This window comes from Molothrus ater, chromosome 1, assembly GCF_012460135.2.
Source record: "Molothrus ater isolate BHLD 08-10-18 breed brown headed cowbird chromosome 1, BPBGC_Mater_1.1, whole genome shotgun sequence".
NCBI classification, from domain to species: Eukaryota; Metazoa; Chordata; class Aves; order Passeriformes; family Icteridae; genus Molothrus; species Molothrus ater.
This window is the reverse complement of record NC_050478.2, coordinates 144,865,078-144,882,790: the sequence shown is the minus strand read 5'-3', so window position 1 is coordinate 144,882,790 and position 17,713 is coordinate 144,865,078. Positions and strand designations below refer to the sequence as shown.

The 17,713-nt window shown below is 39.3% G+C and overlaps 1 protein-coding gene across 2 annotated transcripts in view; it reads left to right on the top strand.

Annotated features, from left to right (window-relative positions):
• The window catches only part of KCNQ3 (potassium voltage-gated channel subfamily Q member 3), a 190,391-nt gene extending 174,503 nt beyond the window's left edge, over positions 1-15,888 (top strand). For both annotated transcript variants that reach the window (XM_036398217.1, XM_036398208.1), the window contains 6 exons: positions 1,374-1,561; positions 2,610-2,712; positions 5,023-5,154; positions 6,934-7,032; positions 8,729-8,813; positions 9,666-15,888. In XM_036398217.1, coding sequence (XP_036254110.1) covers positions 1,374-1,561; positions 2,610-2,712; positions 5,023-5,154; positions 6,934-7,032; positions 8,729-8,813; positions 9,666-10,403 — 1,345 coding nt within the window. In that variant the 3' untranslated portion in view covers positions 10,404-15,888. The remainder of the gene's footprint in view (positions 1-1,373; positions 1,562-2,609; positions 2,713-5,022; positions 5,155-6,933; positions 7,033-8,728; positions 8,814-9,665) is intronic.
• Positions 15,889-17,713: the final 1,825 nt, after the last annotated feature.

Here is a 17,713-nt window from a genome sequence, read left to right as displayed (position 1 = left end):
CTGCTCTCATCTGTGGCTCTCAGAACCCTGCCAGCTATAACAGCCTCTTCCCTCCCACACTCAACTTACTTGATCTGGTGTCCCACACAGAGCTGCCTCTTGTTCATGTGTGCACAATTCACCTCTCCCTAGAGCTGTCCCAGGAATGTGTTAAAAAGCTTTCTTCCTGTGGCTTAGCCCTGGTTTTCTTTTCTTTTGTTTTTTTGTTTTTGTTTGTTTGTTTGTTTGGGTTTTTAACAAATGTGCAATTAACAAATATTTGGGCAGCAAAGTGAACAAGCAAATCAAATATTTATACCATCCATCACCTACAAAGTGTTCAGAACATATATAAGCTGATAAACTCCCTGTCAAATTCCTATTCCTGTTTCTGCTTTAGTGGTATTAGTGATTACCTTTAAGATCATTACAGCCATCAGGCTGTTAGGAGAGTTTGTGGTGCTGGTAAAATGGCAGGTAGATGAAATTCTATCTCTGTGTTGTCACTGAAGGACAAATGTATTCAGACAGTAAATCTCTAAGAGGACAGACAGTGCAAGGAATCATCAAAGGAAAAAAATGTGTCACTTCACTACAACTCCTTTAGGTCAAGGTGGAGAGAAAACAGGGTATCCTGTCCTACCATGTCCCTAATCAGTGCTTGGCAAAGCCTTCCCAGAATTTTGCTGGTGATTTATCTGGTTCACAGCACATCTCACTTTATTTTATTCCTTAAAGTTGAGGAATAAAATAAGGGAGTTGAGGTTGTTATGTTTGGATAAGAGATGGCTCTGAGGAGACTTTAGAGCATGTTCTAGTACCTAAAGGGAGACTGCAAGAAAACAGGAGAGGTGCTTTTAACAAAGGTGTGTAGCGACAGGATGAGGAGGAATGGCCTCAAGCTGAAAGAGTGCAGGTTTAGATTAGACATTAGGAAGAAATTCCCCACTGGAACCACCAGAACAGGTTGCCCAGAGACATTGTGGATGCTCCACCCTTGGAAGTGTTTTAAGGCCAAGCTGAAAGGGGCTCTGAGCAACTTGGTCTAGTGAATGACATCCCTGCCCATGGCAGTAGTGTTGTTTCATGTCTTTTTAATGAAACTACTGCTTCAGGTGTGCTACGTGAGCTGAAGCACTGTGGCACCTTGCATGGAGAGGATAGCATGACCCTCTGGTAACATTTTCAACATTGATACCAAAAAATGCTCATAAAAAGCAGTTAATTATCTGTGGACCTTAACTGTTGCTTACAAAGACATTGATAATTATGGTAGCCCCAGCAGTGTCCTTGTATACAAAACAATTATTTAGCCCATTATATACTTAAAGCATCATGAAAACAAGTTAATATTGTACAAAGGAGGAAAATGATTACTTCTGCTTATTTTGTAGCCAAAAGCTGGGTCTCTTGGATCGGGTTCGTGGTACCAATACTAAAGGAAAGCTATTTACCCCTCTGAATGTAGATGCCATTGAAGAAAGTCCTTCAAAAGAGCCTAAGAACGTTGTCTTGAATAATAAGGAGCGTTTTCGCACTGCGTTCCGAATGAAAGCATACGCTTTTTGGCAAAGCTCGGAAGGTAGCCCATCTGTGTTGATTTCTTTCTATGCATCCCCTGTTCTCCTCATTTTACTTTGTTCTTCTGCATATTCTGTTGAAGGTTTGTGACTTTCTGGGACAAGCATGTCTGGTACCTGGTTTTATGTAGTACGTTTGGGGAAGCCCAAGAAAAGGAGTCTTGGAGTCCCGGCAACAGTGCTTGAAATCAAACACCAGCCCTTCTCAAAACCAACAACTGACATGGGATAAAGCCAGTGCTGGATTCAGCCTGTTTGGCCTGGAAAAAGTGGGCACACAGGGCAGTCAATGTGTATTCCCCAAAAAGCACACACCATCACGGCTTGGTTTATGACCAAGCTGAGATAGCTCCCTCTGGACTGCATCCAGCCCTGCAACAGCCTGTGTGCAGGCATCTCAAATACACCCTCACTGCCATCTCATTAAGCCTCCTTTATAGAGTCAATGTCTTCTTCCCTACCCCTCTCTCCCCAGGCCTGCTGCCCCTCAGAGGTTTCCATTGGGTCTCCATGCAACATTATAGGGCATTTTTCCTCTCAGCTTCCCTGAGCACACATTTCCCTCTTGCCCATAACATTAAAATGGTCTTTAAATAACAGGTTCCCCTTTCTTGTGCCAGCTGACCGGTGCATGCTGGACATGCTACCATGGATGTAGCCTGGGTGTTCCCATCAGGAACTTGATTTTCTCCTTCATGAAGGTACATGAGCTCCAGGCAGTGCCACTGAGAGGAGAACTTGGCCTGTGGCTTCTACAACCTGTTTTAGCCTTTCTGTAAAATAATTTGGGCAAAGATCTATTGGAAAGGAAGACAAGTTCCAAGTGTTTCAGAAATGCTAGAATCTGAAAGGAGATCCTTCAGTAATGTGTCTTACAGCTGTCCCAAAATAATTAAATCCCTTTCAAGACCTGACCAGTGAAAGAAGCTGTAAGAGATATTTCTTTATTAAATTGCGCTTACTTTATGTAGTGCTTTATTCAGCCATGCATCCTTCTAAATATTGTGTGGTGAAATGTTCACACATCTGGTTTTTTGGCCTCCTTTGCAGATGCAGGAACAGGGGAACCCATGGCAGAAGACAGAGGTGACAGTAGTGATTTCCCTATGGAAGATATGATCCCCACATTCAAGACAGCCATCCGAGCTGTCAGGTAAATGTCTTTTTGAAGGATGATAGGAAATTACCATGTTGCTACATGTTGATTCACTGTTTCTGTTATTACTTTTTTTAGATGCAATAGATGAGATAATTTCAGAGTTTTCAGAAACATGAGACAGACCCTATTCAGTCTGTTGAAAGTCTGCAGAAAGGAGAAACTTTTTAATAACATTTTCCATGTCATTTTGAGAAATAATCCACAGTGTTTTTATCATAAAATAATATTTTGTACTATTCCTTGCTAAAATGCTATATAAATATATCTTTCTCAGTTTAGTGACTAATATTTGTATGAAACTGGAACTTTTGCTTAACAAAAAACTCTGAGCTGACTCAACTCTTTATTCACAATTATATGAGTGTGCAACCTACTTTTCAGCTGTCATATTTTAATACATGCTGAGGTCTCCATTTCAGCAGTTTTTGGCTTGTGACATGCATCACCTCCATTTTCACATCACAAGAGATATTCCCGAGAGTTAGAAAACTCCTACTAAGCCTTGGTCATGTGTTTAGCACACCAAGCAAATAGAATCTATTCACTGATGCTCTGTTACTCCTTGATGCAGTACTTTTTTACTCTCCTCCCTTGAAAAATGCCCCCATGGGAAAATACTCTGCTTTCATTGCAATTGCTGTTTATCCCTAAAGTTGTTAATTTTTGGGCCAGGGAGTTACCACCTTCCAGGTGAAATACTGCAAGTCTGGAGTGTCTCAGATTTATCTTAGAAAAACTTCAGGGAAGATGGTAATAAAAATATAACCATATATTTCTATGTATAAAACCATGATATGTACTCCTGGTTCTTTTTGAATTGGGTGCAGAGAATCAGTTTGTAAAAAATTCCAAGTTTTCTAAAGGCAGCTGAAAGCCAAGTGACACAGGCTTTGCTCATGTTGACCATGGCTTCTTTGCTCCAATTGGAAGCTTCTTCATCCCTGTTCTCCACAGCTTTCCCTTTCTTTCCCTGATACCTGCTTGCTTTCAAACATGTTATTGTTACTTTTGAAAAACTGCTTCCCCACATCCTGTCCAAGTCTAATTGATTCATGCAATTTCCATTTAAACTCAATCAGGAGCCAAGATTTTTTTTTTCTTGTGTAGTGTACCCAGATCCTGAACATTAATTGAGAGTAATTCTTTCAGACAAAACCACTTAATGGACTTCGGGGTCATGATCAAGGAGATTTTAAATTAGAATTGCTAACATTGTGATCCCTATTTTTCCCTTAAGACTTTGAATGTGTAGTTTTGCTGTTACCATACCTAATTTGGCAAAAATAGGCCCAGGTATACTTTTGAAACCTTGAAATATTTATAAGCAACAGAGTTAAAGAATCAGCAGCCCTTAAGAAGTTGTAATAGAATTATCTTTGCTAAATGAAATTTTATACAGACTTTAGAAACATTAAATTAAACCTTAAATTAAAAAAAGAAGTTAGAACCTTAACAGATGACAGCAATATCCCAGTTCAGACCAACAAGTACCTGGAGACTCCACTGAGAAAGCAAACATCCAGAACCCAAGTCTAAACCAGATAAAGATAAAGCTTTCATAGTTTAAATGTATTTCTTCTATTTGTTTCATCTACCTATATATATATATATAAAGTAATGTATAAACAGAAAACCGTGAAAATGCCAAACATTTTCAAGTGCTCTGGCCAGCAGTGTTCCTTTTTATAAGAATTCTGTTACTAATTACTAGCTCATTTTATAGCAATAGCAATAATAAGAGCAATCATATTATTATCACTACAACAACAACAATAATGTGATACTGCTGTTTTCTTCAAGGACACTTCAGGCAGTTCTAAAAAGTTTTCTCCTCTTCACAACCTGAACTGCTGCTAACTTCTTAACTTCCACATCTATATCTAATTATCATTTCCTATCCAAAACTTTCCCAGGTGCAAAATTAAAACCAAGATGAAAATGATTCAGCATTGCATATACTATAAATTTGCTTTATAATAGACTGAAGCATAGAAGAAGCAGCTTCAACTTCACAGCTTCAAAATCTCCTGTGACTTGTGTTGTTCAAATTCGAGCTCCAACTGTGATTCTGAAGCTTTAAACCATTTTTTAAGACTATGAATTATGCAAAGACAACTATTATAAATTTTCAAATATAGCATGATGTTATAGATTCTTTGTTTATATTTTATTGCCTTGTTTAGAAATAACCATGCTCAATTTGCACTCAAACACCCAGCGAATTCATCCATATTTTGAAAAAACTGGAAATTTTTATCACGAAATCTATATAAGAAATTAATATTTTTTCTGTTTAATTTGCAGAATACTACAGTTTCGTCTCTATAAAAAAAAATTCAAGGAGACTTTGAGGCCTTATGATGTAAAGGATGTGATAGAGCAATACTCAGCAGGGCATCTTGATATGCTTTCCAGAATAAAATACCTTCAGGCAAGGTAAGAATCTTCTGGTAAATGTACAGCTTTGGTGGCCAAATGAAAACATTGGCCTATCTGTGTACAAGGCCACCCAAAAGTCACGCCTTTGCACGGTGCAGCTGGTCCATGACAAAACCTTTTCCCAAAAACAAAAGGCAAGAGAGAGCTTGCAGGGATAACTGCAGGGAGAGACCACTGGCTCAGATATAGAACAAGGACATCAGAGTTTAAAAATGCTGTGAATTTTCTTCACTGTTGCCTTATTTGGTCAGGATCAAATTTCTCTCCTCTCCCCATTTTACAGATGATAAATAAAAGCAATAGTTGCTCTCCATGAACTTTTCTTTGGGCTGGATTCTCTGATGATGTGTGCCTAGTGAAACATCACATAAAAGTGCCAAAATACATCAGCACAGAAGGTTTCACTCAGGTGTAATTGACCTATCTGAAAAAAAATTGGAATTTCAGGCCTCTGTGATTGTTCAGGTGCAATCTGCATCCACAGCTCTTTCCTCTCAGAAGGGGTTCATTGCAATGTGATTTTGAGGCACATCTACAAAAATTTGTGCTTCTTGTCCCCTGATCCATTAGCCCAGGTCAGAGCTTGGGGCTGGAAATCCGTGTGGGCCTGAGTACACGTGTCCAGATGTGTGTGCAGGTGTGTGTGCAGATGTGTGGGGCTGTCCTTGCTCTGTCTCTGCACAGCACATTCCCCGAGGCCCTCAGTGACTCTGAACATCAAAATGCCACAAAATCACCTTCATTTCTCTCCCACTAACAGGCTGAGGGAGTGCAACTCTTGCTGCACATTTGGGCCTTGTCTGGACTTACCTTGGCTTTAAAAGGCTGCCCTGATCTTTCTGCTGAACTTTGTAATTTCTTATTTCAAAGTGATTTTCCATGCACTGGGCAATCTCTTTTTCAAGTATTTAGCATGTCTGTCAGCAATGCCTGGGGATTCAAGCCAACATCTAGCTAGCTTTGTGAGGCTTGCCTGGAGCTTTTTCAAGTTCCATTTTCAGAACTCTATGGGGCACTATGAAACCATGCAAGGCATCTGCATGGATTGTCCAATAATACAGATAACTGGTTTGTGAACTAGTGCTGATTGATATGTGGCCATTTTGAGGGGTGAACTGAATAAACAGAGACTAACTTGCACCTGAGCAGTTGGAAATGACAAATGAAAGAATATTTGATATAGTAAAAGAGTATAATTACATGTTGGAGCATTCCAAACAATCTTTCTCCTTTGGTGCCAAATAAAAAAAAATTGAGTAGACTTCCTTATGCAACTTCATTTAAAGTTATGTTTTTCAAGCCAAAAGAATAATTAGTAAAGACTAAAATATTGCTGACAATTAGAAACAACAACTGACAGAATGTGATTGGTTGGTTAGGAATGTCAGCAATTCCGCCTTTTGCCAAGTTCTGATTTTCGTTACCCTGCACAAAATCTGATGGATCTCCTGACATTTTTAAGAGCAGCTGCTGTTGGCTATTTTTTCACAATCATGCTGTTTGGCTCCTTTGAAGGAAAAGAAGTTGTGTTTCAAATGTTGAAGTTTGGAAACAGTGAGCTAGAGCATTACTTAATTACTATTAAATTACCAGGTAATTGCAATTCAGTGCATTGATTGTGGCCCAAAAGAGAGCAGACACATCATAAGCACCAATATATTACCAAATCAACACATGCTTCCTTTTTGAATCTTTGCTTCAGAGATGCACAGCGTATTCTGTCATGTGTTAACTTTTGGAGATGGACTTACACAGTTGCACTTTTCTTTTTTTCAGAGTAGATATGATTTTTACACCTGGACCTCCATCTACTCCCAAGCATAAGAAATCCCAAAAGGGAGGAGCTTTTTCTTACCCTTCACAACAGTCTCCCAGGTGAATTCTTTTATACCTAGTGTTTAGCACAGCCCAACGCAGAAATAAAAAGTTAATTCATTCCAATAAGCATGATCTTTCTTCAACCACTGTTAAAGTAATGATGCTGAGAGGATATGTTGCTATGAGATAGCTGTGGATAAACATTGAGCCAGAAAGTCACTAAGAGCAATGTGTTTAGATGTAAAATCTAAACAACGGCTTCTTAACTGTCCAGCTCAGCTTCTCCACAGTTTGAAAATATGGTTTTAAATTAAATGCATGCATTTGATTGCTGATGTGCTAATTTTCTAACATTTAACTTGTAAACCCACTTAAAAGCTCAATAAAAACCACTAACAGTTTGAAAGTAAATTAGTTCTCTTCCTGAAGTGCCCACCAAAGGGCAAGCAGAGATTTTTAATGCTGCAGCTTTTAAATCAGTGATTGGTGAGAGATACACAAAACAAATTAAAATAACAGATTTCTGAGTGTGAAAATTGCACCATATTATTGTACTGCTGCATTCCACATAGAAAAAATTCAATAATAAATGACATTTCTTCTGTTGTTTACAACTATCAATCTGTCAATAAATATCCATCAAGAACCACACAAGACCATTAACAATCTGTCCCCAAAGCTGTTGTGGTTGCTCAGAACAAAAGCAATCTTACAGAAAATAAATTATCGCACACAGAGAAAATTCCAAAACCACATAAATGTGAAGAAAGACACCTAAGTATATGGAAGAGGCAGTGATCATTTGGGGAGGAAAGCAGATTGCAAAAACTGCATGAGCCCATATCACCAGTAACCCAATGTGGAAAATCTGACATGTTTTAGGTATAGATTTTGCTCAAATACAATTTATTCACAGCTGTATTTTGGATTTTGTCAGGAAAGAGAAGAACTGGGCATGTCAAAAGTCTTAGAGTATATTTGTTCCAAATCATGTTAAAGAGCAAGTGCTCAAAAATTGTTTTTCGAGACTTAGGCATAGGTTATGGGAAAATATTGACTCCTTTGACATCAGTTTGGAAACTGTTTGATAAAGGATTAACTTGATCATGAGAATCCAAAATTCCATGAAGTTATAAATAAAACTCCTTAGTTAGAGATCATCTTCTTACCTAATGAATTTGGTCCATCTGATGGACAGGCAAGAGGAAATTGCATAGATGAAAACTTATTCTGGAATCAGCTTTAAATCTCCAGACCAGACTGTCTCTTTTCAGCATTTCCAATATCTGACACTTACTATTTGATATAATGAAATTTAGAAAAAACCACACTCATCTTTGAAACTCAGATTCAGTCTCCAAAGACACTAATTATAAAGAATTAGATTTAAAAACACATGGCCATCTGTAGACTCACTAACTGCACTATCTCAATAATTTTCACAAACCCGAAATTATTCCAACAAGCTGGAGATTAATTTTAATTTTCTTTTGAACTTCTGGTGCTTTTAAATCTTTATTTTAAACTTGAAAAACAAAACATTAAAAAAATTAAAAATCAATATTATATTTTTTTAGGAATGCATTGATATCACATAGAATAGACTCTCACTCCTGTTTGCATAAACAGCAAAAATGGCTCCAAGGATCTATATGAATAAATCAACAAGATGGCAATTCTGTTTTCTTATATAAATTGCTTATTGTGATGCAAAGAAATATTGAACACTAATAGAGTTATTAATTCTTTGCAGAAATGAACCATATGTAGCCAAAGCATCTACAGCTGATACTGAAGACCAAAGTATGATGGGAAAATTTGTTAAAGTTGAGAGGCAGGTAAGTAATTTCATGAGGAGCTTGTTCAGAAATGATAGAGCTGATATAAATTCTGCATTACTCTGGCTGACCCAGGCAGAATTGTGCTGCTGGTGGTGAAGACTCACAGAGATCTTGTTCCAATGATCACAAAACTATGCTGCTAGTTTTTCATGAAAGAATTTGCTTACCTGGGAAGCGCACCTTTTGAAACTTGTTGAATCCATGTCACTGTGTATGGCAGAAGATCCTAACCACAATATTGAAGTGGAACTTTTAAATTCCTGTAGCTTCAGTACTCATCACATGTGGTGTTTGGCATGAGCAAGCCCTTTTCCTGCAGGCTTTGGACTCAAAATGGTTGTCCACTCTTGGGCCCTATCCAAAAGAGAAAGGAAACTAGTCCTGGCATGTAACCCTGATGTTCTGGGACTATTACATGGCATTAGGTCATAAGTTGGACTTAATGATCTCAGAGGTCTTTTCCAACCTAGATGATTCTGTAATTATCAGTTAGAGAACAGGTCTGTATGCAAAGGGAATTCCATATATTGTATTTTGGTAACAGGTATTTACCACTGGTATCAAGAACTTTGTCATAACATTATAGAGTCCTGTTGGATACTGTACTGATAAATATCCAGCAAGACTAATAATTTTTTTGGCACAGTTCATAGGGATGAGTCTTCTTATCCTGAGGAGTTAGAAGATAAGCTGTCGTCCATTTCAGCCCAGCTTTGAGGGAGGGTCACGGTTATCGTATGAACCTCCATGACCAATAAACATGGCAGAACACCATTGTACATGTATGGAATCATGGACTCTTTTTGAACAACTGACTTGAGGCAATATCATGACATTGGTATTTTTCAGGTAAATGACATGGGGAAGAAACTGGATTTTCTTGTTGATATGCATATGCATCACATGGAACAGCTGCAGATACAAGTTGCTGAGATAAGTCCATTGAAAGAAACCGCTTCTCCTGCAAGGGAGAAGAGAGAAGAAAACAAATATTCTGAATTAAAAACAATAATATATAAATACACTGAGCAGTGTTCTCGTGAAACTCCTTACAACTTCCAGCAGGTTCCAGTCAACAAAGTCAGCCCCTATGGTTTCTCAGCACGGGGTCACACGGCTCACTCACAACCTTTATCAATAGGTGGGCAAAACTCTGGCAGACTGCAAGCCACACCTTCCTCAGCTTCATATGCAGAGAGGCCAACAGTTCTGCCTATATTCACATTAATGGACTCCCAGGTTAGCTACCACTCCCACGGGGACCTTCAAAGCCCTTACTCAGACAAGGTGTCCCCGAGGCAGAGAAGGAGCCTCACGAGAGACAGCGACACCCCATTGTCCCTTCTCTCCGTCAACCACGAGGAGCTGGAGCGCTCCCCGAGCGGCTTCAGCATCTCCCAGGAGAGGGACGACTTCCCCTTCGGCCCCAGCGGGGGCTCGGCGTGGATGAGGGAGAAACGCTACCTGGCAGAGGGGGAGACAGACACAGACACAGACCCCTTCACACCGAGTGGCTCCATGCCTCTGTCCTCCACGGGAGATGGGATTTCAGACTCAATATGGACCCCGTCAAACAAGCCAGTTTAAAAGAGCGTGTGGGGGCAGTCACTGGCTGACTTCTCCTTGTAATGTAAGCATACTTTGTATATCTCACTTACTCTACACCCAAAGCTTACTAGTTCAAAACACCAATGGCTGCATAAGATGCATGTGATATTAGTGGTAGTCATTCTGCACCATTTCATACAATTTACTGATGCAGTTTTTTTCATGCTACCAAAACTAAGGAGCTTAGTTTTGAGCATGGTTTGCATGACTTTGCCCTGTATAAATGGTACAGCTGATTTCTTCCATGATACATATCTATCTGGTACTCTTCAATACAACAATGGTGAATTGATAACAGACAAGATACAGTGGTCCTTGCTACATTTTGTAAACAGAGCAGCAAAATAAAAAGATTTTTCAGGAACTATAGCCCTTTGTGGAAACAAAATGTCTAAATTATTTTCCATTATAAGCAAATCAATCTCTAATAAACCAAGCCAATCAACCAAGCAAATCAATCTCTAATCAACCAAAAGCAGGGGAAAAGCTGAGTTAAACTATGACCTTATTGGAAAGTTTTTGTGAACTAAATGTTTCTCATGTGATCTCATATAATTACTCCTGAAAAACAATGTTGAAATGAAATTAAGGGTAGGATTTTAAATCATCCAAGCCACCTCCTGGGATTGATGATAGGTATTTATTTATTGTAAAATGTAAATAGAAATCCCTCAAAATACTTTGAAAATCTTCATTAGTGCTTATAAAATTGCTCAAAGTAGGATTATAATGCTTTTTTTAAGAAAATATTTTGCTAAGTCTATTTGCTACTTATGGGGCCAAATTTTCTTTGTTACAAAAATAAGGTTGTTCAGCATAGAGAACTCCAGGTTTATACACTCCACTCTTCTATTGACTTAGGTGCTGCTAAGTAAGAAGCATAATGTAACTCAGCCTCAGTTTCCCAGTCTGTTAATTGGGAGTTACACTTCCACACATGCTCACAGGTTGAAAGGCTCAATTCTCTAATATTTGTCAAGTGCTTTGAGCTCCTCAAATGTGCAGAAAATTGCTGTTCTCTTCCCTGCAAGTTCTACAGTGTGAGATGCTGCCAGGATCTGTTTCTCTCTGTTTACCTTTTCTCTTGGAAATGCAGTGCTCCAAATCCATGAATGTGTGCTATGTTTAGGATTAATATATGAATAAATAATCACCATTTTTGTCGTGTGTCCCTGAGCAACAGAGAGACAAGTATACTCCCTAGGCCTCAGCCAAATATTTTTTAATGGAAGTTGGAAAATATTGAGAAGGAGGAGACCAGGAAAATCACTGGATCACTGGAAGGAAATGAATCAAAGATCTCACCACTACAGTGGGAATGTAGTACCTATAAAGCTAGTGAAACTAGCATATCCAAATACCCTGTCCAGGTCTTACCTGGTGTCAGTCAATGTGTCCATGAAATAGCATCCATGTGATGTCCAGCTTGGTGGCTGTACACTCTTTACAGCTGGTGGGAAATGAAGGAGTACAGTCAGTGAGCACAGGGTACAGCAACAAAGGCACACATCAAAATCAGAATGAGATGAATCTCACCTTTAACTCAGTTATCCACAATGACCAAATGTGTACCAAGTTCAAAGAGAGCAGAAGGTGACTTGCTTAGATGTCAGATGATCAGAGACCACACAATCAGTGTTAGCTGTCTCACCTCTCCCCCAATGCTCCAAGGTGCAGCCTCTCTGCCATGGCTCATCCCTACCTCATGTCCAGAACAATCCCTGTCACTCCACAAAATGACTTCCCCACTGTGGCCAGGGCAGTGACCAGCAGAGATGGGCAGGATTTGGCCCAAATAAGGTGTTACAAAAGGGATTTTCTGTAAAGGCTGCTTGCATTACACTGCAGCTGCACAACTGAGCATCTTTGGCACATCCAGTCTGAGCCAAGAACACGTTACTGGGCCTCCCAGTGCTTACTGGGAACTGCACAGCCCTGCATGGAAAGTGCTCCAATGGACAATATTTTGTTGGGTTTTTCTGACCGTAGTAAACTTTTGGTTTAATTCCTCAGTATTGTTGACATCTCACAGCAGTAATTCCATCCAGGGAATTCTGTTCTTTCCCAGATATGGGCATTGCCTTCATCTTCACTGTTTGTTCTCTATTGGAAGAGACATCTAAAGGATTAGGATCTTCTTTCTTCATCTGATTCTTCAGCTATATCATGTTTCATCCTTCTGGGATGGATCTTCAGGAAGAACAAATTGCTGTTGTTACAGGATTAAATACTGCAGAGCAGTTACAGCCTTTGAAGACTGGGATGAGTTCATGGAGCTGTTCTGAAACCACTAACCATGATGGTATGAGGCTCAATTTTGGTAATTACTTAATTGAAAAAATAGCATTGACTTGAAAGATAATCTGTGTTTGGCACAGTTTTTTGGCTAAATTTAAGAATAAAACTAAATGACCAAGGTCTAATTCGTTATAATTTGGCATATTGAGAATTCTTTGGCCCTTACGATTCTTGGAAATATCTGCATTGTACCTGTTACAGGCTTTCTGAAATAGTAATAGATGTCTGTGGCAACTTGTGAGATTTAACCCTCACATGACAAAAGAATGGAAAAGAATGAAAAAATTATTTTAACATTGCTACACTTCTGAAGTGTATGCAAGTATGTGCTAGAGAAGCCTGCTTCAGTTTTCTTGAATATAAAGGGCCTGTTGTTCCTACTGATTTAATCTGAGTTTGGTCCTTCTTTAAATGCTTCCTAGAGCTAAACAATCAAAAATGATGGCAGCTAAAAAGCAGGTGCAGTCTGATCAATTTGTTTGTGACTGTCTTTGACAGTGGCTATGCCATGCAGTTCCCTGAACAATTCCCACTGAAATTCTTCAGTTCGGGTTTTTGTTCTTTTCCATGACAGGTCATATAAAAGGAATCTTTTCTCAGTATTGAAGCTGGTTGAAAATCCATAAATAGCCTCCTTATAAAGTTATGTTCTTTCCAAGAGAAGATCCAAGCAAGAGCAGGGACTTGGATGTACATTCACCTGCATACAGGGTACAGCCCCAGAGAAAGGATTTGGGCTGCCCTGCACTCTGCACACTTAGCAGATGAACTGTCTTGAAGTTAGTGTTTTCTCTGGTCTGCAATCACAATATGCATCTTTAAGATGTCAGGTCAGGTATTTGTAGCCACATCATGAAATATTTAATGATGCCAGATAAGATCTGCCTCTTCTTAAAAAGCACTGGTGATAATCTCAGCAAGATCCTCTGCAGTAGACATCTGTGGGTCCTGTGAAGGAGATCCAAGAAATGAGACAGGCAGATCTGATTGGCTTATTTTAATATATATTTTTCTTTCTTAACACTGAAACCTGTCACTGCTCTGTTCATAAGTGTTCTTAGCAGCTCTCTCCCATTTACATCATTGGGGTTAAAAATAGGGCATCCATCAATTCTGCTGTCTGTGATGACAACAGATAGGTGTCAAGGTGTCACCAGCAAGGTGAGATCTGGAGACCATCCCAGATCTGGGATTTGCACACAGATTCATCAGACTCCAATCAGGGTGAGTCCAGGGAGTGCATCCACCCTGGAACTGTGGTTCATGTGCCAGCCATAGATGCTGGACAAAGCAAAATGAACTATGTGTGATCCCAGTAACATTAAGAATGTCAAGACCTCTTTCCACACACAAAGAATCTCTATGCACAATTTCATTTGAGGAAGGCATCTGGGTCAATAATAGTCTTTGTAATAGGAATTAATTAGATTTATACCTTCTTCTGCATGATGTTTCAGTTAAAGAGTTATCAATTCTCTTTGGGTCAGACCTTTCTAGCACCTCGACTCACACTAGCACTTTGTTTGCATGTACTTTACATTAAAAAGTATTAATGACTTTGATGACTCTCATCTCATTTCAGGCCTTGAGATATTTTTTGTAATTTGAAACTGTGGAGCTTTTCTCTAAGATAGAAACCTTCTCACAGTGGTGCACTGGGAGCAGGGCTGGGTTCTAATCTGCCATTATTTATAAATTTTCTTGTGAAGGACAGCACTGATCTGGAGACATTTTTCTTGGCTACATTTTGAGAGTGATTTTCAGTCCCAAACAAATGCCAGATGTCTGGAAGTTTTCAAAAAGGTGAATCTGTGTTTACATTCTGTGCCTCTCTTTGCAGCATTATTATCAATTAAGCTTCCTCATTTTAGATGAAACTGGGACTATTTGATTAAGGCAAAAGTGAATGCTTTGTTGAGGTATGAAGGTATGATAAAAGTGGTTTATGCTCTACTAAGAGAGTTGGCACTTTAAAAAAAAAAAAATCTAGTCAAGTAATGACTGTTGTCCTTGCCTTGGCTTTTCCCTGCCCTGAATTTATCACTCTGGCTCCTATCTAAATAAAAGGGAATTCAACCCATGGAGAGATTGATTAAAAAGTCCCTAAATTGTCCTTTGGCTATATTTGCTCTGTTTTTATCTGTAACATTGCTGCATTATTATGGTCCAGAGTGGAAATAGTTTAAAATTTTTCTGCTTCAAATGGTGGCCCATGAGTGCTGCAAACTAAAGCCCACCTGAACCCGGGGGTAGCAGGGCTTTGTGACCTTCAGGAGAGCACCAAGGTCCAACCAGTTTGCAAGATCACAGCCTAAAGCAATCAGAAAATGCAGAGTGAGGAGCACCCTCACCCCTGCTGGGAGCCCAGCTGCTGCAGAGGTGTCACATCTGCTTAGGCAGGAACTGAATCCATCCTGATTACTGCAGAGCCTGTGAGGAAAGAGCTGGATCTGGATTCCCTGCACCCCACAGCCCCCATCACTGAGCTGTAGGTGTCTAAGAGCTGCAAACCTAAATCTCCTACAGCACCTCATGAATTTGGTGGGATGTCACTTTTTCAGGAGCACAGCTGGATGTGAGTGCTTCAGTTGAAGATTATTTTAAGAGGTGCAGAGGAAAAGGGGGCATTTTCAAGTGTTTTAGTGTTTTTAGCTGGGCACCCTAGCAATGAAGACCCTGGGCATCACTTTTCCTTCTGGTTTTTTAGGCTGTAAGATTTGATCCTTCCTAATTCAGCTTTGAGTAGCTTCCTTCTGAAGTTAACTGAAGCAAAATAGTGAAAATGGGCTCCTATTTCCATCACGAAGAACACTGAGACTGAAGGTTACATAGCCAACTGCATTTTGTTTTCTAGTTATGGCATCTTATTATTACTAGTATTTGTGCCTTGCTCACTGAAATCTTCTCCATGCTACAAAGATGCTTTTCAGATTCTGGCTGACAAGGGAACACAACTTTTATACAAGTGGCCTTTAGTGCTCTTTATAATATTATTTATTGTAATTTTTAAACTGTATGTGTAATTTCTATTCTGGCACTGTCCAATATTTGAACAAATTTAATATGTTTATTTCAATATATTATGCAAACAATACTTCTTAACTGATTTTTTTATGTTCTGTCTTTAAAAACTGCACCACTTATTAATAAATAGAAATTTCAATTATGATGTGGTTGGATTTATTTTCATTTAAATCTTGATATCTTCACACATATTCAAAGAATATATTGTCAAATGCACTCCCAGCAGAGACATTGGCAAAGACCCTTTTGACTTCATCTGGGCAGGACTAAACTCAGCTACAAGCAGGTTTTATGTGGTTTCCACAGCCAGCCCTGTCAACACATGCTAGATCCCATTATTTGTAGCATCTCTTGATTTAGTGGCCATGTAATTTATATGGCTTGAAGCATATGTGAAGGGGAAAATGAAAAGTGGGAGAAAATGCACTCATATTGGAAACATAACGTGCTAAAATATTATGAAATTGCAAACAAAATATAGAGGGAACACAGTAATGGTACAAGCATGATCAGAATATCCCCTGCAGGGAATTTGCTTGAATTCTACCCCTGGTTCTGTTGCTGCATTTCTGTGTGGTTCTGTGTCTGATTGAGACAGGAAGAGAAACACATGAAACATCAACTCTTCCCAAAAATGTAGCTGGACACAGAGAGGTATGTTAAGTCATTCTCTGTGGCTTCAGTTTCATGGCTGTCACCAAGGAATGAGCTCTGCCGAACACTTGAAATACGACCTAAAAACCTTACAACCTAAGGTTTTTTAATATTTTATGGTAGGTAAAAAAATATTCAACATTTATGACATGTCTTATCCCACTTCTAAACCACTGTAATGTGGAAATAATTAAAGGATCCTTTAGTACTGCAACATTAAGTTGTAGTGCTTTTGAGTCTATTTGTTTGTTTTAAATGATTCAATTTAAATAAATAATAACTAAAAAATAAATAGGGTGAATGTCAGGCTCTTACAACCAAGTTCTATTCTTTCCAAAGATTGACAGTTTGTGTTTTTCCAAACTCATGCATCAGAGTGTGGAATTCTGAACCTTTTGGGGTTCAGGGGTTTTTCAAGTGTGTCTGCTTTTACAGACAACTCTACCCTGCATTATCATCACTGCCTCAGCCCTGAATGCCCCAGCCTGAGCAGGAGGGCTTGGGCTGAGCCCTGCAGCTGCCAGGCACAGCAATGGCATTTCCCTGAGCATTTCACAGACACAGCAGGTGAAACACTCAGCTTTGGTTCATCTGCAATGAAAGGTGTTGCACTAAAATTTCCCCTTGGCTGTCACCCAAATACCAGAACCTGACAAGTCACTGGATTTCAGTGAGGTATTACATCTGATCCTTTAAGAAGTGGACTCTAAAAAGGGAAGAAGGTGTGATACCTATTCTAAGGCAAAGTCTTGCTTGTATCCAGGGGTGCAGCCTGTGCTTACCCCTATATGGGACTTGGGAATCCTATACAATTGTCCCCCACCTAAGCAGAATAAGACTTAGGGTCAGCAGTTTAGAAAGGGTAAAAATTGAAACAGTGTCAATCAAGAAACAGCTTCAGGAATGGAATTTTCTCGGTGTACTCTTCTATTTATTTGTAGGATGCTTTGATTTTTAAGACTTGCCAGGGTAAAACAGTTGCTTGACAAACACAGAGCATCCTCTTGGAACACAGAGCATCCTTTTGGGACACAGAGAAGGGATGGAGTCAGGAAAGCCAAGTCCCAAGGCAGCGAACAGCAGGGGAGCTAGACATTATTTAAAGAAATTGCTCTCTAAGATAATACTGTCAGCCCAGTGGCTTTGGGACAGCACCACAGCTTTTCTCCTGCTTCTTTGTGTCAGGTGCAGATGGACAGCAGAATACAGAGCAGAGATCATGAAAAGGGCGTAATATGAGAATTTTTTGGCAGATTTGATGGGGTCAGTTACATCACTGACACACATCCTATCAGAAATAAAATCATTGGATA